At 44.6% G+C, this 23,923-nt stretch overlaps 1 protein-coding gene across 10 annotated transcripts in view; it reads left to right on the plus strand.

The window, feature by feature from the left end:
* LHCGR (luteinizing hormone/choriogonadotropin receptor) overlaps positions 1 to 23,923 on the plus strand; it is a 62,681-nt gene that overhangs the window by 25,930 nt on the left and 12,828 nt on the right. For 4 of the 10 annotated variants that reach the window (XM_042245181.2, XM_042245188.2, XM_042245183.2 and 1 more), the window contains exons 4-10: positions 301 to 375; positions 2,286 to 2,360; positions 2,449 to 2,526; positions 12,621 to 12,689; positions 18,347 to 18,421; positions 18,604 to 18,744; positions 22,276 to 22,461. In XM_042245181.2, coding sequence (XP_042101115.1) covers positions 301 to 375; positions 2,286 to 2,360; positions 2,449 to 2,526; positions 12,621 to 12,689; positions 18,347 to 18,421; positions 18,604 to 18,744; positions 22,276 to 22,461 — 699 coding nt within the window. 10 annotated transcript variants of the gene reach the window in all.

Consider the following 23,923-nt stretch of genomic DNA (forward strand, 5'->3'; position numbering starts at 1 on the left):
GATGTTGGCTGTTACTCAGGGGCAGGAAGGAGAGCAGGGAGAATGGAACAGACTCCCAGCTGTGATGCTTACACTTATCTCAGCAAGAGGTTGAAAGCAGAACTTCCTGGCAGTAGCCAACTGGCTCCCATCATCCCGTTTCTATCCCGAGGGTCTCAGGAGCACCCCTCAAGCGCAAGAAAGTCACTTGATTTTGTTGATGCCACTCTCAGCCAGCATCCCCTGGTGACCAGGGCCATGTGCAGTCCAAATAAAGCGCATCTATTAAACTGCTGCCTCTTTTTCCATTTCTCTTTACAGACTGATCCAGAACACTAAAAACCTGGTGTACATTGAGGCTGGAGCATTTACAAATCTCCCTCAGTTAAAATACCTGTGAGGAATTTTCCTTTTTAAGCAATAGGGGCAGGGGATATGGGCATCTGATGAAAACTTTAACAATGAAAAGGTTGGGAAGAATTTTTAAACCACATACTTAGCAGTATTTGCATGTCTGTCTTCAGCTTTCTGATTAAAAGCTAATCAGCATTTCCTATTAACCACTATGCTGGGTGCTTTTGAATACATGTTAGTGGTTCCCAACATTTTCTTTGTCCCAAACATCCAAGAAAGATATCACCCCCTTGCAATGATTTTCAAAGCGATGGTGGTCATAGGGCAGGGAGGTCAGGACACTTTGAAAAGGGTAAGTCGGGATCTCTAAGGTGAGGTGGTGATATAAACAGGGCATAGGTGAAAGTGGGAGGGGCAATTCTGATTGGACCCCCATCCATGGTTAAAAATTCCTGACCTCATTTCCCTCATGTGTTCATCCATTCACTCAGCAAATTTTTAAATATTGCCTTGAGGTAGGCCTTGTGCCATATAAACCGAATCATTATTTTCTATTGCCCATTAAACCTTATGAAGCCCGCTAGTTAGCATTATAAGTTGAGTACCACTATAGCCTAGCAGATTTATCACCTTGCCAGCAAAACAAGAATCCCTGTAACATGATACAAATCTATAAATTAGTCACCCTGGATCATCTCACATATCAAGTAATCATTCACAGAGAAAAAAAAAATGAACATCTAACCCTCTGATATAGATGTCTATTCTCTCTTCTTCCTGATGAATTAAATTTCATAAAATCCCCAGAGGACACAAAGTCCACCACCTCTAGCAGCCCTGCCCTGGACCATGAGCATAGCCCCTTTGGCCGCTCTAACTCGCTGACAATTCCTAACCCAAGTGTGCTGCTTTTCCATACCTCCAAGGGATCTACAGGACACATAACCATCTGCAGTATCAAATACATTGGAAAAACATAAGAAAATCCCAAAACCACATTTGACCACTACAGCCCCTTTTTATCACTGCTTTTATTAAATAGCATCTTCACCCCTAAAATACAATATTCCCCCAACCCAGTACACACTGCAGTCCAAGCCCACACTGCCTTCACCAGTCACAGAGAGGACAAGGATTCCATGTGATCTGGGGTAACAGGTAATGAAGAGAACCAGAGAGAGCCAAAAGAGAAACCTGGATTCCTTTTCCTCATCACCAGAGTGCTGGGCAGTTCAGTTCAGCTGTCCACACTCCATGACTGGTGAATTTAAAACTCAGCTGGGAAGATCCAGATGCTAGACTCCTCTCAAGGAGTCCCATTCTTGTGCAATAAAATATCCTTCAATTTAACCTATCACTGAAGTCTCACTCCTCTTTGAAGGCTAAGTAAAAGGTTGGAGGAAAAGAGGAAGAGCCTTGAGTAGCTCCAAAACCAAAAGAATGTTCCATGATCAGTGAGATATAGGGAAGAACTCCCTGAATTGTCAGGTAGCTAAATAAAGGGAGATTTTTAATAATGAGGATATGATTTCTCACATGGAGAGTAATCTTCCTGAAGTGTTGGAGTTAAAACCTGTTCTAAAGTAGAGAGATGCTTTCTAGAACCATTAAGAACACAGAATACACTAAATAGCAAAAGGAAATGGAATGCAATACAATAGGAAATAGGAAAAAGACAGGCTGGAAATACAAATGCCAATGAAAGAGACCGAAGAGTCTGGTCCCATCCCCTAGATCTCTAAAAGGAGCATCTTCCCCCATAGTGTTAGGGGCTTTTAAATTCTGATCCTCAACAGCCAGAAGTGTTACTGATAAAGCCAAGCTCCACATTTTTTAATCGAATGTGAAAATAGTTATCTGCACAGTGTCTTTCTACTGTTTTTATCTTTATTCCTTAGTAACAATCCCCTATACTCACTCTGCCCACATTCCCATCCTGCCCCAAATCACAGAAGCATCTGTAACACAGGCATCCGCAAGCTTCCAGATGTTACGAAGATCTTCTCCTCTGAATTTAATTTCATTCTGTAAGTACCAGGCTGATTGCTATGCATAACAGTTTCCTATTTGCAGCTGAAATTTAGAAAGTAAATATTTCTCATTTCATTCCTCAAGGGAAATTTGTGATAACTTACACATAACCACCGTACCAGGAAATGCTTTTCAAGGGATGAATAACGAATCCATAACGCTGTAAGTAAATGTGCAAATTCAGGCCCTGCCATGCAGCTCCTACTATTCCCACTTCTAGCTTGAGGTGGGCGCTCTCTTGTCTTTCATCATGTTCCTAACTCGCTGCTGACATTCTTTCTGACCTAAAATGCTAAGGGTGAGAGGAGTCGTGTGGGATGGCAGCTAGGTCATCTGTTCATTTGACAACCAACCAACCCATTAAGTTCAAAATTAATCAAATGGGCCCTGAGGATTTACAGTGACCGAATTTCCAACTGATGAAATTGTTCACCACATCGATGGACTGCTTTGAAGCTAAAAAGAGACAGCCTGGAGGGGAGTGACTGCCCTGGTAAAAAGAGAGCACAAAAATTTCAAGTTTCAACTGAGAAGCGGTTGGAAGGATATTCTTCAAGTAGGTAGAGTAGCCGATCAAAGGGCCCTGCTCTTTCTCTTTCTCTCTCTCTCTCAGTCATTTTTCACCTTCTCCTTGGAACCTGCTTACTTTGTTTCTGAAGGAACACCAACTATGCCCATTCCCTACATTCTTTCATACTTGAAAATAATGTCTTCTCCTCTGGTAGTCACTCATCAGGTTACCAGCCTCACAAGCCTGTCCCTTCCATGCTCTTTCCTAAGGCCTAGCTACTAAACATATGGTCCATGGACAAGCGTCTATAGTGTCTTCTGAGAGCTGGTAAGAAACGCAGATTCTCAGGCTCATCTCAGACCTACCGACTCAGAATCTGCATTTTAATAAGATTCTAAGTGATTCACATCACATTAAAGTTCGAGGGGCATCATGCCAAGATAACCCAACTTATTCTCTTCACTGTACACCTGCCTGACTTCCTTCCCGTTAGATCCCTGCCGTCTTCACATGAGCCACCGTCCTTTGCTCCACCATTCAGAGGCAGAATCCTGGGCACCATGTCTCATTTATCTCCAAAGCCCGGTGACCCGTGTTCAATTCTGCTCCCACATCCACATCCTCTCACTCATTCTGCCTTGGTTACATTCCATGGCAGGATCATGATAAGACAACCAGTGACTTTAAATGTCCTGAAAGAAAGAGAGAGCATGTGTTGATGACCCAGAGATGAGGAGCTAGTTGTGGAACAAGAGACCGTCTCAGAGGATTGTCTTTTATACAATGGATTCTAGAAATTGGTATCAATGGTACACTGCACTTGATTAGTAATTTTACTGTGTGTAAGTATAATTCAGCACATACGGTTATCATGTTACAAAGCTGTAGCCAATATAGCCTGGACTCAAGAGTGTTGCAATCAAAAGAATATAGAGCGGCAACCAAAAATAGTTTCAAGACAACTCAAATTCTTACCTTACATCTCTTACACATCAGAAAGGAGACTAGATCCTAGAAAAACTTCTCTACAGTCTTTCTGCTCCTCCACTTCCCTCAGGTACTGTAGCTCTTCTAGCTGTTCATAAAGCCTTTCTGACTCACCATCACCTATGGATCAAGAACTACTCGTTCATCATGTCCCCCGTCAGAAACAGGGCATTTACAGAGCACTGCATGCCTTGGGATTTGGGGTCTTTCTATGTCTTTACCAAGGACACAAAAGACATATAAGATCCATGTCTTTGGGAAGCTCACAATCTCAATGGGAAAAAACAGGAAAGAATAATACAAGCCAGTAGGCATTCACTGCGAGTGTGCGGTACACAGAAATGAGAAGTCTTCGAGAGGTTCTCTTGGGCTGTAGAAGTCAGGCTGCAGACCTGAGTGAGACCTTGCAGAATCAGTAACACTTGTATGAGTAAATATGATAAAAGTGGCTAATATTTATATAGCACTTATTAAGTGCCTACACTGTTTTAAAGTACTTTTTAAAAAACTCATTTAAATCTTGCAACCCTACGAGGTAGGGACTGTCCATCCCATGTTTAGATGAGGAAACAAAGACACTGAGAAGTTAAGTAATTCAGCCCAGGTCAACCTTTAGTCTCAGACAGTCTTGGCTCCAGAGTGATGGTCTTAACCGTTAATGTGGTACCATTAGGGGCTTCCCTGGTGGCTCAGAGGTTAAAGCGTCTGCCTACGATTCGGGAGACCTGGGTTCGATCCCTGGGTCGGGAATATCCCCTGGAGAAGGAAATGGCACCCCACTCCAGTACTCTTGCCTGGAGAATCCCATGGACGGAGGAGCCTGGTGGGCTACAGTTCACGGGATCGCAAAGAGTCGGACACGACTGAGCGACTTCACTACACTACACTTCACTATATACTGAGAAAAAGGGGGTGAACATTCCAAGTGAACATGAGCAAAAGCATGGCGGTGGGAAGGAGGAAAAGAGGATGAGGCATATCCATTGGCAGTTGGAAAAGACATTGAGATGAATGCTGGGGGTGGAGGAAACACCAGATTGCAGAGGGTTTTCAATGCAGGGTTAAGGGGCTAACAGCTTAAAAATAACCCTGAAAAAAAGTATTAAGAAGAAACCACTCAGTAGAAGAGCTTTTATTCAAAGATCACAAATAGCCAAGACTTCCTTTGATTCTGACCTAAATCTGAAAGTAATCAGGAAAACAGGAGCAAGTACTCCTCCCAGATATAAGCGCAGCCATGGGAGAGGAGGGCAACGAGAAAGGAAGGAGGAGCGAAGATGTCAAAGAAGACCAACAAGAAAATGAATGTTGAGATAAGCCATGGGGGTCTATGAGTTCACACGATGGGGCCGTGCCACCAAACCCAAGGGGAAACCAACGATTTCTTCTCACACGTCACATTTCAGCATCTTGTACACAGAGCTGCGCAGTGTTTTTATTAGGGGCCATTAACTTATTTTAGTTATGATTTTAAGAACAACAGTGCCTACCAGCAGGGCGTAATTGCCCCACTTCTGAAGTTAACGAGGACTGCGGCTCCGTCTCTCCCAGGGAGCCCATGAGGGACTGTGCCTCCATCTCCCTCCTCACCCTTGGCCCTTCATCTGGAAGGGAGTGATTAGTCATTTGCTTGGCACTAATTCTCAGCTGAATGGGCCTTTCTGTACATGAAGGATCATGTGGAGCACCCCGCTGGAAAAGGGTATTACATTCAAAGAGGAAAACCTTATTTCCTCAGCTATAAAGTTCAGCTCTCTAATTAGAAAATAATGAAGGCAAGCCTTCTCTTCTCATTATTAGTAGTAGTTGAGATTTCGCTTTTTATGGAAGCTCTCCTGCCCTTCCCCCGCCCAGATCTTTACCAACTGTGAGCTCTTTTAATGAAAACAAAACACTTCACTTGATGCTGGAGAAGCTCAGTGGGGCTAATGCTAAAACTATGCATTATGCTCTTATGTCCCTTTAAAGCCATTTGGCTTTCCATTAAATCTCCTCAAGAGGCTACCTTGAAATGCCCCCCACCCTGAATGAGCAGGATTTGGCTGCGCCACCTTTACAATGTTCTAAACGACTTGTCATACCAGGCTCAAAAAAGGAGTCGACCTTGATTCACATCTGAACTCCTCACAGAGAAGGAAAGGTCATGGCAATCAATTCTCTAAGACCCTTCAGAGAAGCGTGGCCCGGCAAAGGAGGACAAGAGCCCTGGCTGCACCCGTGACGAGCCGCAGTGGGGAGACTCTTCGGCCTGAAGTAGAAAGCCTGGGCATTAGTCCTGCCTCTAAGTCCACCCAGTTTAAGCCAAGTCACAGACCCGCAACAAACTTTCCAATGGGACTATTCATACCTCCTTGTGCAAATTCAGTTCAGTCACACTGTGTCAACCACACTGTATCACCACTTAAAAGCTCATATTCAGCAAGCCGATTATTTCAGACCATCATGAAAACGTGTCTCATCATCTCTTTTTAAATACATTTTTGTTTGTTTTGAAAAATTTAACTGGCAAATAGAATCACTTTTCATTTGTCTTCCCACTGATGGAAGGAAAGAACAGCACTCTGAACACCCTTGCACACCTTACCTAGTTTCACCTATCATCATCTTGCCACATCCACTCCGTCTCTGTATGTGTAAATATACACAACACATTTCGCTTTTGCCAAACCATCCAAAAGAAGTTTGTAGACATGATACTTCCTACCCAAATACTTCAGCATGTCCTTCCCTAAACAGAAACATTCTCTGGAACTACAACACCATTACACCTAAGAAAATCAACATGGATTTAATGACATCATCCAACTTACAGTCTGTGTTCTCATGAAAATGTCTTTGACAGATTTTTTTAAAACTCAGAATTCAAACATTATCCATAGCTTTTTTGCTGTTATGTCCCTTAGTCCTCCCAACCTCACCCCCTGGGAACCGCCCTCCTGTCTTCCTCTGCTCTGCAAAACACAAATTCCTTTGAGGGCTTAGGCCAGTTGTCTGGACTCCTCCAACTATACGGTCCTGATTAGATGTTAAATGTCTCCCTCTGCATCAGACCAGGAGGTGCATCATGTCACACGATGCCACTTCTTGGCCATTTGGCTGCAGAGATACTGCCAGATCTCTTCATTGTAAGGGCATGTTTCTCCCTTTGTCATAATTCAGCAAACCATCATGGGATACTTTGAGTTCGTGTGACTATCCATTGGCCAACAACCTTTCACCCAGTGGTTTTAGCATTCATTCATTATTCAGTTATTATAGAGAGCTATAAGATGGTAATTTTAAATGTATCACTCCTTTACATTTATCAGCCAGCACTCTTCTGTATAAAAAAGGTTTCTCTTTTTCTTCATTCTCCTCTCTTTCTCTCTCTCTTTTTAAGTATCACTATGAAACATGGACTTTTCAAAAATGTTATTCAATGTATTGTTCTCCACTGCTCTCATTATGATTTTGAATGCATGTCACCTTTTTATTGTTGCATATGGTAAGCTGGCACGAACTTGGCTGTAGTGGAGGGAAACATAAAAACTCAGTAGTGCTGAAAAACAAGAGGTGTGCTCATATCAGAGAGAGGAATTCCTTGCTACGGAGAATGTGAGTCCCACAAATATGGGGGAGTTCTGATGAACACCCAAAACCAGGGTCATGGCAGCATCTAGCAGTGACCAGAGACAGTTATCCACACAACCACTGCCAGGGCACCCACTGAAGCAGCATCTTCATGCGTGAAGAAGTTTTCAGATATAAAAGGATTTCAGCAAAGTATTGTAAGAAGAAAGGGGTGATTTTAGGATCCCTCTTCTTTAGGATGGTGTTTGCATGGGCATCTGATTAAAATTTGCTTACAGATATACTACCACAGGGCAGATTTTCTAGAAGAGTGTGTTACTGATTCCACAAGGTCTGAGTCCACCATGCAGCCTCTCTGACTTCTCCAACCCCAGAGAACTTCTCCAAGACTTCTCAATTCTGCACACCACACATGCTCACGGGGAATGTCTCCTGGTTTGTATTATTCTTTCATTACTTCATGTTTTCACTCACTGAGATTATGATCCTCTCAAGGACATGGATGGGGGAGGAAGTAGCAACCCACTCCAGTATTCTTGCCTGGGAAGTTCCATGGACAGAGGAGCCTGGCAGGCTACAGTCTATGGGATTGCAGAGCCAGACACGACTCAGTGACTAAGCATGCAAGGACATGGATCTTACATATCTTGTGCCCTCAATGAAGACATGGGAGGACCCCAGATCCTAAGGTATGTGATAGTTCCCCATTCAGTGGGGGCATTCTTTGAGACCCTGAGCGTCTATAAACCTAAACTAAGCTTTCTTCTTTGAAATCATTCAAAAACAAGTTGGCTACATGATCTGAGTGGGAACTATGGCAGAATGTTTGAGACTGCTACTATAACCCCAGAAATACTTTTAAAGCCCCAGGAATAGTTGGGGTTTGCTATAAGGCAGCATTCAGAATTAGAGTGTCATCCGTGATGAAGTTCTAAAGCCCGAATCTTATTTTAAATAAAAAGGTGCCACTCTCTCTGAGTCACAATTTCTGACATTTGAATAGAGAACCTAGACAATGCTTTAAAGTAAGGTGCAGTTATTGTAATAGAAGAGAGAGAAAAATTCATTTCTATGCCTGTGACAGCCTCCTCAAGGCAAAGGAAGCCCTCCTCATGTAATTCTGACCCCATGATGTTTTGGAGAAAAGCAATCTGAAGTGACTCTCCAGATGTTTTAAAGGGCATTTAAAGCATTCTGCAGGCTGACAGCATGAGGTTTCCCACTCACATCTGTAATTTCTCCACTCATTTAATCAGAACAAGACAGCACATTCCATTGTCTGCAAATGTTAAGAGCAGAGCCGAAGAACAGCAGCCGAAAAGGAAATAGTGAGCCTGATTATTTGGAAAGTTGGAAGAAGCAGAACCCAGAGTATAAGAAAAAAAAAATTTTTTTAAGACAGGAAAAATGTTCAAATACAAAAATGCAACGATGCCCATATAGACCAGAGGTGGTTGAGGGCCCCCAGGGAGTGAGTACATTTGGAGCAGCCCAGGCCTTTGAGCTGACCTACTCCATCCAGGAGAAGAAAGGCCCCCACCTCAGGAGAGGAGAATGACAGTTCAATTTAACAGGTCACTGCATTTCAGGACAGGCTGTTCAGAGCATGGAAAGGGGCGTCTTTCCCTCTGTTCTGCCAGAGATCTGGAAGCCACTGTTAAATATGATAATAGTAATCATCATAAGAGCAACACACTAAGCATTTACTTTGTTCCAGAACCTAGTTCTAAGCACTTAATGTACGTATACTGTTTTAATCTATACAACAGTCTTTTGAGCTCAAGACTATTATTATCATCCCTATTTTCAGATCAGGAAGTTGAGATGCGGAGAGGTTAAGTAACTTGCCTAAAGCAACTCAGTTCATAAGGAGTAGAGCTAGGATTTGAGCCCGGGGAAGGCTTGGGTTCAGGGCTTGCAGACTTACCTGCAAGGCTGTGCTTAGAGCAATGGCACTGTAGGCCCCACAAAAAAGTCAACTGGAAGATCTAAGATGTATCAAAAGTAGGATCAGGGTATCATATAACAGTGGTGAGGACTGGGCATTCAGACAAGCGCTGGAAGCTTTGCCTTGCAAGCAGAGTAGGGACTACCTTTCCTACAATGGAGCTCCACCACTAAGAAGGCAGGAGCAGACTCTGGACTTAGTGTTGTCCAACAGACCATCTGATTTGCACCAGGAAAACAATGACAGCTGCAGCACCCTATCACATATAGCCTAGGGCAAGAGGTCGCAAAGCAGCCTGCCCAAAGCTCACTGGGAGAGCTTGCTGTGAAAGAGCCTTTGCAGACTTCTCTGGTGGCACAATGGTTAAGAATTCGCCTGCCAATGCTGGAGACATGGGTTCAATCCCCGACCTGGGAAGATCCCACATGCCGCGAAGCAACTGATTCTGTGCACCACAACTACTGAGCCTGTGCTCTAGAGCCCAGGCGCCAAAGCTACTGAAGCCCGCATGCCTATGCTCCACAAGAGAAGCCACTGCGACGAGAAGCCCGTGCACCACAGCTAGAGAGCAGCCCCCGCTGGCTGCACCTAGAGAAAGCCTGTGCGCAGCAACGAAGACTCAGTGCAGCCAAAAAATAATTACTTGTTAAAAAGGAAAGTAACTCATGACAAAATAACATGCATTTCCAAAAAATGTGCCTGTTACTGGCTACCACGGCCAGGTTCTGACTCTAGGTCTGCAGGGCACCTCGTCAGGAGGTCTGAGTCTGCATTTCTGGCCAGCAACTCCAGATGATGCTGAGTCAGTGGATGGAGGAGACTGATTTGATGAACAGTAGACTAGACTCCAATTTCAAAAGTTCAGAGAAGAGACAGATATGATTTCTGCATCTAAAAGAGATTATTATAAAGGCATTCAGCCCCTAAGATGACAAGCGGGTGACAAAGAACAATATTCTAAGTGTAAAATAAAAAGAGGATTCTAGTGGGATTGTGTGGAGGAGGTAAGAAGGTTGTGTGTAATTGCACAAGACAACAGACATAATCTAAATATCAATCCCCTCCGATTCTACAATATAAATGGTGAAGGGAAACTATTGAGAAATGGCATCCAATAATCCATTACCGAATACAGTGAAGAGCGCGTGTGTGAAACTGCAAACACAGGAGAACGCCTGTGAGAGCAGAGGGAGCCAGGCGAGGCTCTTTCTCCCGTGGAAGGGCAAGGCTACTGCTGCCACCAGCCTGCTGACTGAGCTCCTGCTAGATAATAGCATTATGAGAGATCTGGGGGGTTTACAAAATGAATTAAATATGATCCCCTGCAATCTCTGAACTCATTATTTTGCAATCTTTATATTTTCTGATTTTCAGTCTTTAAATACCATGCTTCAACACTGAGTCCCACCTAGATTATATGCTGGTTTGTTTCAGCTGTGTTGATGGAAAGGAAGGGACCCTCCCCACCCCCACCCCCCACACACTATATACATGCATATTACACACAGACAGATACAATGAAGTGAAATCCTGTGCTAGTTTTATTTAACAAAGGCTAGGGAAACCTTGCAGATAGCAGCCACCTGAGGAGTAGGTAGAGATTGTTTGTCATGTCACCCCTTCCAGGCTGTCCCTGACACAGCCCATGCAGCTGCCAGCAACACTGAAAAGCAAAGAGAGCATCCTGCCAGATGCAGAAGCTTAATTTTACATCACAGCCCTTTCTTACTTGAGTCTTAAGTCATTGTTTATGGAGAACATACTCAAACATTTCCATTTGAGACTGCGGCTTTCAAACTTGCTTGGCTACGGTTCACACTAAGAAATTCATCTTATATATTACGATTTGTCCGTTCAATTCATGTAACATATATACACTGTAATCCTCCCAGGTCCCAGGCACTGTTCTACATACAGGTAATCCTGTAATGAACGGAAAAATTTGAACTCTTGTTCTCATAAAGGTTACATTCTGCTGGGAGAGGTAGACAACAATATAATCATGGGTCAGATGCTGATAAAGTAAATCAGAGAAGGGAGAAGGAGAATGCTGGAATGCTGGGGAAGGGAAGGGTGCTAAATAGGGCAGTCAGGAGAGGCCACACCAAGAACACAACATTAAACATAGCTCCATAGGAGGAGGAAGAGGGGCCATGTGGATATTTCAGGGAAGAAAAGGCACATCAACCAGCAAAAGTGATGTGCTAGAAGCAGCCCCAGTCAAAGTGTGTTCTGGTCTCATTTCTACCAACTGTGGACTTTAGACAGGCCACTTTCTTCTCTGAGCCTCGTTCCTTCCTTGTAAAGTGAAAGGATGTGCCTTGCTCCTCTCCCAGTTCTTTTCCGGCTCTAACATTTCCCAGCATCTGTGTGCTAAGGCATCTTAGAACTAAGACTTGCACTAAGTCTTAGTCTTAGTCTGGGCAGACTAATATATATGTATGTATACATATACTTTCATGTACATAACATAAACAATGGTGGCACAAAATGTCATAAACAGTACTACCCTGATTACATGCAACGTGCTCTAATATTTTCTGGTTTGTTCTATTTCATTTTGTTAAATGCTGATTGCACCCAACTGAATTGATTTCACTATCGAAGGGGTCTTAAATAACTATTCACAGACACTGAAATCTTGGTTGTGGAACAAAATATGGCATCACTAACACCAAAGACTCATCTAAGAAAAAGAAACAGTAACTCAGTACCGGAGCCTTCTTCTGCCCTCAGCTTTCAGCGATCCGGAAAGCCATACACCCACACTGGCTTGGACACCCAGAGAGAAGACTTAAGTGTTAGATGGCTCAAGCCTCCAGTTTCAGTTCTGCCACTGTTTTCTCTGATCTTAAGCAAGCTACACAGCAACATGAAGGCTTAGGTTTCTGACAGAATAGTGGGAATGACAATGAGGATTAAATCATAAAATATATGCAGAATTTTTTGCATATATTTTATTAAGTGTTTACTAAGTGCCAGAGATTGATCATTATGCTGATCAACATCAGCATAAACATTTAACAAATTAGTAGTGGTGCTGGTGGCGGAGGTGGAAGTAAACTAGAGCAAGGAAAGAGTCTTATCTCAGTAGGCCCTGAGGGTCTAAAAGGTTAGAAAAACTGAGCTAGATATTGTAAATGCCAGTAATTATCTTAGTAATAAATGCCACAGAAAGGAGAATGTGTGATTCCAAACTGTGTTTCTTTCATTTCTAAAATCTCTCTCCTCCCTCTTCAGAAAACTATATGGAAATGGATTTGAAGAAATACAAAGTCATGCATTCAATGGGACAACGCTGATTTCCCTGTAAGTATGTGCTTGTTTCCCCAGCTCATGAATAAAAATGAAATATTACTCTGCCTACCAGATCACATTCAATCTTCAGCAACTAACCCAGGACAAAAATAAACTTTCAAGTGCCTGGTCCTCAGTGTAGCATGCGTGTTACTAGGCAACTGGCTGACTGGAAACCCCAGAGCACCCTGATATCAAAAACAGATGCAGCCTGGATACATTGAAGTTGACAGTTTGCTGAAATATTCAACACCCTGCTTTAGGCTCCTCCGTCTCACAGCCCCCCCTCTCTAGTCCCCTCACTTGGCTTGATGGTGTGTTAGAGGCAGCAAGATTTCAGTGGAGAAATTCTTCCTCCTGGCCCCACTGCAAAGATGTTGGATAAGGCCATTTACCAGCCTAATCAGCCTCAACAGGCCCATACAGAATCCCATCTCCCTACTGTGGGGGCTGGGGGCAGGGGTGGGTAAGGAGCTCATTTTCCACAAGGTGAGGGAGCCCTGCATTTTCACCACACCCTACCCTGGTGCCCAGTGTGAACAGCCTTCAACTCTAGAGAAGCATCCCTGTTGCTGCCTTCATTGTCCTCAGCCTCTCTTTCTTTCTGTGGCCCCTTTCCTAAAAAAAGTGGCTCATTCACAAAGGTTTCAGTACGGGACGGGCGGCTGGGGGGGAATGCACTGCTTGAACAATAACAGGTACCAAGTAAGATGACCATCACCTTACAGTTGTCGAGAGTAAAACCTTACAATACGTGAAAGGCGCAACTAAAGCCAAAGTTGAGGAAAGCAAACAGATGAAAAGGCTTTTATCATTAATAAGTCATATGTATAAACTTGGGTTCCCCTGGTGGCTGAGACGGTAAAGAATCCGCCTGCAATGTGGGAGACCCAGGTTCAATCCCTGTGTCGGGAAGATCCCTGGGGATGGAATGGCATCCACTCCAGTATTCTTGCCTGGAGAATCCCATGCACAGAGAAGCCTGGCAGTCGCAAAGAGTCAGACACAACTGAGTGACTAACGCTCTCACTTTTCTTGTATAAACCATGGTCTTCACCAGTGCTTCTCCAGCTTTAACAAACATAAGAATAACATGGAGACTGTTAGCACACAGATCCCAGGCCCCTCCCCCAGACATTGTAATTCAGTAGGTCTAGGGTGGGGCCTAAAAATCTGAAATTTTACCAAGCTCCCTGGAGATGCTAATGCTGCCAGTCTGAAGTTGAGTAGCGTAAGTGTATATATAGTATACTACATATTTTAATGATAAATATTAATTAAAGACCCTATTATATTGATACCATGTTATGTAGCTTGGTGGCTATGAAAACAGATCTAAAAGTCACTAACTGGGACTGAAACTCCAATTCCATCATTTATCACCTTAATCTTGAGCAAGTTACTTAACCACTCTAAACCATAGTGTTTCATCCATAAAGCAGAGCTGCTAATAGGTCTGGAGGATACCCCACCAAAATGAAAAGCTCTGTGTTGTATCCTCAGTACTTAGCACGTGCGTAGCAGAGAGTAGGTGCTCACTTATTATTTGTCACATTACATAGTTCATTAATTATGAATGAATGATACTAAATATGATTATGTTTTAATGCACTTAACACAGGTCTGGCACATTTTAAGTGCTCAAGAAATGGCAGCTTTTTAAAAAGCTGTCCTTCCTATCATGGAGTAGATTTTCCCTCATTTTCTTGTGGACTTGAATTCAATGCAGGTTTCACTCTGGCCAGTTGAATCTGTTTCTGCTGAATTAAAATCAGAGGCCTAGCCTCTCCAAGCACAGCACTCCCAGATGCCTCATACTGGTATTGACAAGTGTTTGCCAGGCATCAGCTGTGTTTGAAGGAACCTTCTATATTTTGAGATGAAACGAAGATGACTAAGCCCTGGTGTTTGCCCTGCAGGAGTTTACAGCCTAGGAAGAAACACTCCTAAATGGTATGTAAACTGTACACTAAGTAGTCCCTAAAACAGAAGGCAAAGTATGGCGCCTGGCCAGAGAGAGGTAAAGTCCTCTGGGATTTCAGAGGCAGAAGAGAAGGGAATTAGAGAAAGCCTCATGAGAGATGCAGACCTTGAGCTGGGCTTACCTTGGACAAGCAGAGATAGAAGGAAAATGCGCTATGTTCAGAGGACAAGAAAAGCCCAGAGGAAGGTGCTTGGGATGTGCCCCTAGCACAGAAAATAGTAGCATTTAAAAAGTCCTAGATGTGGCTCAAGGACAAAGCAGGAAGGACCTTCAATGCTGGGGTAAAGAATTTGGACCCTCTGCTGTAGAAAACAAGCCTTTGAAAGTCCTGGGGTAGAAAGTATGAGAGGGCTGCTCAGGGAAAGTTGGTGGATGGGTTAGCAGGAAGGGCAGAGGGTTAAAGGGAAGGGGCAGACCAGGGCAGACACAGAAGTCAGAAGTACCTGAGGAGAGGGGATACGTGAAGTCCTTTGTGGCCCTGGTCACCTGCACAAGGAAGAAAAATAAGAGGACTGAGTATAAAATTAAGGGAAAGCAATAGATGAGGAGAAGAAGCCAGAGCAAAGTCAGAGGTGAGAAGGCAGCCAGCAGGGCGCAGCTTTGGGCAGTGAGGGAAAGCAGGGCATAAGGAGGGAGGTCCTGGTCAGCCCCTTTAGAGGCACTGAAACGCATGTGGACTTAAAAAGGTCCCAAAGTCCCATTAGTATGAATCCCCCATACCTCATAGTTTCAAGAAAGAGGAAACCAAGATCACAAATCAGTTTGCCAAGAACACAAACCTATGTCATTCATTTATTCATTCAACACACCACATCTATTGAGCATCACCAATATGTGAGGCACGGTGTTAAGGGCTGGGTCTGTAGCGGTACAGTGGAAACAGTCCCTGCCCTCATGAAGTTTCTAGCAGAAGAGATGGACCAAAAGGCGAAAAATGAATGAACTCATTGTAGGCAGTGATAAATACCGTGAAGGAAATAACTCACTACTGAGATCTGAGAGACCACAGCGAGGAGACTGACTCTAGGTTAGGTGCTCAGGGACAGCCCTCACCAAGGATATAATATCTAGGCTGAGTCTTAAGGATGACAAGGGGTCAGCCCTGGCAATCATGAGAGGAAGCACATTACAGAAAGAGGGAACAGCATGTGCAAAGGGCCTGAGTTGAGCAGGAAAAGAAGTTGATAAGCTCCAAGAATTGGGAGGAGGCTGGTGTGACTGCAGGGCCAATCAGCAAGAGGGACACTGGATGAGATCATCGTGGAGATGCGTCAGGAGCAAGGCTTCAGGACGGAGGGGCCATGGGAAGGGGTCTGAATTCTCTTCTGAGGGGAAGGAGACCCACTGAAGGGTTTGAGCAGGGCAGAGGGAATAGTCTTCAAAAGAACTGGGCAAAATGTTCCAACTATATAATCCAGCCCCATTTCTGACCCCTTCCTTCTGTAGAGGCCTGTCCAGAGCTGTCCAGAACAATGACATCAGAGGACTGCAAAGCCTCAACTATGCTGCTTACTAAGGCAGATATGGTGGAGGGGCGCAACCTCAGAAGGTTACCCTCAGATACCGCCAGAGGTCCCAGAGTCCCTCCCTACCATTCCCTGAGCACCCCCATTAGGGAAGCCTTGGCTGGAATTTGGGGGTTCTCCCACTGTACCTCAAAAGGTCATCCAGCCTGCCTGTGTCTCTCATGCCTAGATGGCCATGCCACTCGGGAGAGTTCCCAAAGGGACCTGCGGGAAAACGTGGTAGATAAATCTGATTTCTTTTCAGCTGAGTTACATAATGCAGAGTTATTGTTATACAGAAAGATCCGAGTTTTAATAAAACATGCGAAAAGCTGTCATAAAATTTGAACAATTAATTTGACCTGGCTGACACGAGGATTATTTGCTCACAGAGCCTGGTTTCAATGATTTATGACCACAACTGAACATAATTAAAACAAACCAAATCAGGAAGAAGAGCCAGGGAGGTTTGGGAAGGAAATTTTCTTTTGATTTAGATTTTAAATAGCAATTGACTCTGACAACCTCATCGCTTTGAAAGTGGAAATATACCCAGGGGATGGGACGATGTGAGATGGACAGGTGCATTGCGATGAAAGGGCTGAGGCTTCCCAAGGAAAATGCTTAGTAGAAACATATGGAAAACAGCCACCAATGGGTGAAATGCAGGGGCTTTTGCAGTTTTTAAATGGCAAGGGTGATGTGGAGTCTTGCAGAAAGATGATAAAAAGATGTAAAGCTACGAGATGAGCTGCCTAATTACAAAGGATCTTGCAAGGAAGGGGCGGCGGGTGTTGGTATATTTCTTTCACCACTGTAACAGTGCTACTAGAAGAATCATGTCCCATATTCAAAACCATCATGCCAGAAATGAACATACACTGTGCCCATTGTCCAGGGTTTTCCAGAAAGTTCTTTGAAATACCACCCTTCTCTTGTAGGAAGAAAGTGATCCAAAGTAAGCTGGCAAGTCTGAGCCCAGGGACTCCTTTCCCAGCTCCCTTGTCCCTCCAGAAGGGCCTCTGCTTGGAGACACCACTGTCAGGGCCCAGATGGGAGCTGCTGAGTGGGGCCAGGCCAAGCTGGTCCTGAGAAGTTTACTCTAAGCTGTAGGGTTCTGCAGGCAAGAATACTGGAGTGCGTAGCTGTTCTCCAGGGGCTCTTCCTTGACCCAGGGATCGAACTTGGGTCTCCTGCATTACAGGCAGATACTTTCCCGTCTGAGCTACCAGGGGATCCCTACAAGGAACAGAAGCCCTCAGGTGGCTACTCCCATTGCAGCTCTTGGGTTCCTTAAGAGCAGTAGCCTTCGACCCTTTTTTCCCTATAACACACATACCTAGTGATGATCAGACACATGGCCCAGACTGGCGTAGGAGGCAATTTTCTGTACAGGCTGCTCTTCCTCCCCTTTGTCACCCACCGCAAAAATGTACATGCACGCGTGCTCAGTCACTTCAGTCGTGTCTGACTCTGCATGACACTATGGACTGTAGCTCGCCAGGCTCCTCTGTCCATGGGATTCTCCAGGCAAGAATACTGGAGTGGGTTGCCATGCCCTCGTCCAGGGGAGCTTCCCGACCCAGGGATCGAACCCCAGTCGCTTGTGGCTCCTGCATTGGCAGCCAGGTTCCTGACCACTAGCGCCACCTGGGAAGCCCAAGGAGAAATACACAGCTGAAAGAAAAAGTCCAATTAACATGACGAAAGGGTGTAGCTTTGAATGGACGCTACTTTTCTTCTAAGATTTGCAAACATCAGTATATTACCACTAACGAACACTGAGCTCTCCAAGGTCACGATGGCTGCGAGCCTGGTACAGAGTGCGCTGCACCCGCACCCTTCAGCCTTGAACACTGGAGCAGCATTTCTGCCCTGCCCAGCTGCCTGGAGTAAACGTGCACAGCTCCAGGGCAGCGGTGGGAGTGCTTTCAGTGGTAGGACAAAGGGTTCCATTGAGAGAGGGGGAAACTGCAGGGAAAGGGCAGAGCCAAACACCCAAGATTTCACAGTCGTGCCAAAGACAAGAATGCCATTTTTGCATTTTACCTACAGCCCCTTCTTGTCGCCTCCACCCCTGAGCACCACGTACATGGGCTGCTCCAAACGTGCATGTGTACAGCTTTGACTGTTTACATATGAGCTGAAAAACCCACTAAGGGCACTGTCCTTCCCCTCAGGGAGCTAAAGGAAAATGCACGCCTGGAGAAGATGCACAACGACGCCTTCCGGGGGGCCACGGGGCCTAGCATTTTGTGAGTACACTGGTGCCGCCTCCCCTCCCTGCCCGGTGCACCCCAACAGGCCTGCTCAGGGTATCCGGTCACATCATCTCCAGCTGGGTTTGCGGGGGAACCAGTCTCTGCATGGGGAAGGACTACCCTAACAAAGCACCACCCACTAGGGATTGAAACAACCGAACTGTGCTCTCCTGCAGTTCTAGAGGCTCAAGTCTGAAACAAGGCTGTCAGCAAGCCGGCTTCCTCCCGCGGGCGGCGAGGAAAGGACTTGTGCCAGACCTCTCCTGGCTCCTGGTAGCTCCCTTTGGTTGTGGCAGCAGAACTCCAGTCTTCACAGGGTATTTGACGTGTTTCTCTGTCTCCAAATTTCCCTCTTTGTACAGAGATACCAGTCATATTGGATTAGGCCCCATCCTCATGATCTCATTGTAACCTGATTACCTCTGGAAAGATCCTATTTCAATTAAGGTCACATTCTGAGGTACTGGGAGTTAGGACTTCAGCGTATGAATTTAGGTGAGACACAGTTCAATCAGCATCAAATATGGCGGGCCTCTTCACGTGCTGGCAGAGGGGGTCCAGTGTTCCCTGGGATCCCCTCCTAAGAATTAAGGTTGAGTGAGCTCCTGTTGTGTCAGGCTCTCTGAGGATGCAAGGAACAGAGCCAGGTTCCCTCAGTTAATGGGCATTGAGCATAAGGACACATGGGAACATTAAGAGGAATAGGAGATTGAACCAGTAGTCTCCTTACAATGCCTTGGGAAGCCAGAAACATCCTATAGAAAACAATTGCAGCTGCAGCCAGGCTTCAGGGAGAAATGCAAGAGGGCTCCAGACACGCCGCAGCTCTAACAGCAGAGGCCGCCTCACCTCTCTGCAGAGGTGCCAGCCCACTACTTCCTACTCTGGCACCCCATCACTAATGCCTTCAAGCACAGTTTGAACACATCCTGTTTACTGGGCACCACGCTGCAGAGACAGTGGTGGGCTCTGGTTGACGCCCTATAAAAAAAAAAATACTCTATGGAGGGGAAAGAATGATAAACAGGCAAAGTGATAAACAGGCACATGACTTTAAAATGAGAGAAGTATTCAGATGAATGGAGAAGAGTAGCATGGAAGCATTTACACTAACGTACGTACAATAGAGAGCCGATGGAAATTTGCTGTATGACTCAGGGAACTCAAATTGGGGCTCTGTATTAAACTAGAGGAGTGGGAAAGAGTGGGAGGTGGGTAGGAGTTCCAAGAGGGAGGGGACATAGGTATATCTATGGTTAATTCATGTTGATGTATGACAGAATCAAACCAATATTATAAAGCAATCATCAATCACCTTAAAATAAATAAATATAATTATTAAAAATGAGAAAAGCACTAGAAAGACAGTGAGCAGTGGAGTATAGTTCATCTGTTTATTCATTGATTTTTCCAATAACTGTAGGTCCATACTATGTACCAGGCACAGAATTAGGCATCACGGAAACGGCAGTGAGTAAGAAAAGACAAACGTCTCTGCCTTCATAGAGTGGGGAAGACGGACAAGGATCAAACGAGTAAAGAAAATATGCACTACACCAGATGGTTGTGGAGTGGAGAAACTTAGCTGGCTGGGCGAAGAGAGTTCTCAGGAGGGGAGTTAGTATTTTCAGGAGGATGGTCAGGGAAGACTGTCCTGAAAAAGTGGTATTTAAGCAAATAACTGAAAGAAAGGGGGGAGCAAAGCTGTGTGCGCATCAGCATTCCAGCTGGAGGAAACTGGGCAGGATCTGCACATGTTAGAAGGACAAAGAAGAGAATAACGTGGCTGAGTGAGCCACGCAAGGGAAGGGCCCAGAGCAGGGCAGAGAGGTGGCGAGAGCCAGGTCAGGGGGTCTATGGCTACTCTTTGAGTGAGGTGAGGAGGTGCTAAGGTTGTGATGAGAGGAAGGAATGAACTGACCCAGTTACTCTTTATACCCCAGCTCCTGCCAGTATCTACTCATGATCTGGTCTGCTTTTCCATATTCCCCCATTATAAGCCCCAAACTCTACTTCTTAGCCCCTGCCACTCTCAACTCCTGATTCCTCCCTACTGCCTCTCTCCTATCAACTCCTGACTTCCTTTGGTTCCTAGTTCCCACCACTATCAACTCCTGTCACCAGTCTGACTCTACTCATTTCCTATTGTCCTGAGTCTCTCGACATCCTAACTCCCGCCACCAAAACTCCCGACTTTCTCCACTCCCCAACTTCTGGCATCATCTGCCCTACTTCTTCCCTGTTCTCCACTCAACCTCATGATTTCTGCTTCCTCATGGCTTCCACTTCCTTGTGGCTCCTGCTCACTGCTTTCTCTGCTGTCTCTCAGCTTCTGCCATACTACCATATTGGTCTCTGTCTACATGTCTTATATTCAAAGTACTCCAGGCTAACACACCCTACAGGCTGAGTTCTTACAGCAAACCGGCCACCTACTTGGGCAATAAATGGCTAAGGAGAGTTGCCTTTGGTCAGGTACAAGAATGAGTGAGTAGGGTTGTAAGACAACCTACGTGACAGTTCTCCCTTGAAAAGCTGCTCAGCCTGCCTGCTTAGAAGTGACTGAGCCCTGCAGACATTCACATTGACTTTTTCAGAACAGTAGGACCAGTCCTAGGTCTCTTGCTACCCAAATGATTATCCGCATTATACCCTTAGGGTTTAAGTGATATCTATAAGCGTTCCTCCCATCCATACCCCCAAGATATTTCCCCCACGAGTCACTCAGTGAAACTGAAAATCTATCATCACAGATTTACTCCTTTGTAATGAGACCTTGCCATTTATAGAATCCTAACTTAAAACATATTACTTTCACTCCAAAATAATAAAAACAAAAAAATTCACCAGTCCTGTAAAGAATCAGATACTCAATTCCTAATACATCTAAGAGAATAACTCTGTAAAACAGAATGAGAACACTGGTTACCTAAATCAATAAGGGCAGAAAAGCAGTAAGAGTCTGCCATCCCCGAGGCAAATTCTGCCACCCTGATTACTCCACCAAGGACCAACCCTAGTCATCACGCCGTGGTGTCAAGTTCATCTGTCCATCAATCACCCACTGATCCTGTCCCGTGTGCTGGGCACTAAGTATTGGGTCAGGGTGCTGAAGGGGGTTGTGCTGCCTGAAAATCCTCACAGTGTATCAGCAGGAAGACGGGAAGAGGTTTTAAATGCCCACTTATTCTTCCTTCTCACATTTAATTTGTTTGGCGTTTTCTTGCACATTGCCTCGGGTTTAGAAAAGCTAAGGGGTTCAGGACCTTGTTTGAAAAACCCTGAGCTTTCCACACAATTCTGCTGGCATGACTGAGTGTTCGCTTGCTTTAGACTGATGAATCCAGTTTGCCTTTAGAGAAGGTGGATAGATGATGGCTAATGCCACATAGTGGCTCTTAATAGCGTAAGCAGCCTGTGCTTCAGGAAAACCTACTCTGTGGAGCTTGATCAACAGAGGGAGGCATCTGAAGCCCTAGCTACTTCCGCCTGGGGTAGAGCACAAAGCTGATGTTACTGCACGTGCCTGCTCTATCATAAAGCAAGTGTCTATTTCACTTCGGCTAAGTGGAGGGAGGGAGAGAGAGGGAAAACGAAAGCAGGAGAGGAGAGAAAGAGGATTCTAATGGATGGAGAGTGGGGTGAATATGAGGGAGAACACAATGTAGCTTTTTTGAATTCAGATCTTAATGAGAGTAACTGAAACGGAGAATCAGGGAGAAAGCAAGATGGAGAAAACAATGCCTCAGAACCTAGAATGATGCTATTGTTGAGACAAAGTTTCATTCTATGAATTAAATACATTAAATAAATAAGTAAGCCCTTCTCTTTTTTTTTTTACTTTGCAGGGATATTTCTTCCACTAAACTGCAGGCCCTGCCTAGCTATGGGCTAGAGTCCATTCAAACACTAATTGCCACATCATCCTATTCTCTGAAAAAACTGCCATCGAGAGAAAAATTTACCAATCTCCTGGATGCCACACTGACTTACCCCAGCCACTGCTGTGCTTTTAGAAACTTGCCAACAAAAGAGTAAGTAAAAAAACAAAAGGTAGAGCCTGCCAAGCTGTAGCAGAAACTCAGATCTGAAAATAGTCAGTTGGTCAGCAGCTCCCTGCCCTTTTATTGCCTGCCATCTAAACCAGCACCACAGTCACCCATAGTCATGGGGTCACTCTCAGACAGACAAGAAGAAAATGAACTGTCCCGTGCCTCCTGAAAACTGACTCCAAAGAGTCGATTCACCCTGCAGCTAAAAGACCCTTGTCAATTATTCTGAGCTAATTCAATTAGAGCCTTAAATCAGGCTATAATTGCAGTTGCAAAATGGCTTACAAAACTGGTATCTCAAAGATCAGCTAGCTCTAATCCTTATCAAAGAGCATCATTTCTAAAGAAGTGGGGGAACTAAGCTCAATAAGGTCAATTTTACCTAATGTCTTAATCTTTAGTTAAAAAAAAAAAAAAAAAGACACAGAACACTACAGAAGGTTTTCACTGCTTTTTTTTAAAAGCTATTTCTCTCCCGGCAAAAGACTATCTTCTGTTATAGAACAGAATCCTAGCTCCCTAAGGATTAGCTTGGTATGGGAATAGAAGAGGCAGAAGAAGCTCCTGGCTGGTTTGTGGGTTTGTGACCAGTGGTGGGTTGGGGGAGGAGGGGTGGTATTACTGATTCAATTAATTCACTTCAGTCCAGAATGGAATGGCAGGGTATGAAGGATTTCATTCTTTCCTTAAAGCACTCTCTTCCAGATTTTTTTCCCCACTGTAATGCATACAAAGAAGTCCTTTTTTTTACATTGCAACCCAGTAAACACAACACATGTAACTGAAATAAAACAGAGCACTACTTAACTATTTTACATGTGATACACTGATATTCTCGTTTTTCTTTCTTTTCCATAATTTTTTTTAACTTTTTGTTCTATATTGGGGTATAGCTGATTGACAAACAATGCTGGGATAGTTTTGGGTGAACAGTGAAGGGACTCAGCCACACATATCCATGTATCCATTCTCCCACCAAACCCCTCCCATTCGGGCTGCTACATAACATTGAGCAGAGTTCCATGTGCTCTACAGGAGGTCCTTGTTGGTTATGCTGGTTATCCAGCATACACTGATGCTCTCTTGTCTATTTTATTTCATGTTTGGTTGCTTTCAACGCTAGTCTTGATTCAGCTTATTGCTTTCATGACCCACTAATGGGTCACAACTCACAGCTGGAAAAACATTGCCCTAAAAGAATATTATACAGCCTAAGAAGATCCTCAAACAATTAATTAGATGAGGCGTTAAGAGAGTGTCACTAGGATGCAACTGTTTTTGGAATCAACCTATTTACAATCAATCAACCAGCACACGTTATCATCATACACCCATTTCACACCTCGCATAGGTAGGGAGGTATGGATCTACCTGAAGTTTTGGGGGTAACCAAGAAGACAGGCCATTCACTGGGCTCAGAAAGCTGTGTGCCACTAACTGAGCT

Source organism: Ovis aries, chromosome 3, assembly GCF_016772045.2.
Source record: "Ovis aries strain OAR_USU_Benz2616 breed Rambouillet chromosome 3, ARS-UI_Ramb_v3.0, whole genome shotgun sequence".
NCBI classification, from domain to species: domain Eukaryota; kingdom Metazoa; phylum Chordata; class Mammalia; order Artiodactyla; family Bovidae; genus Ovis; species Ovis aries.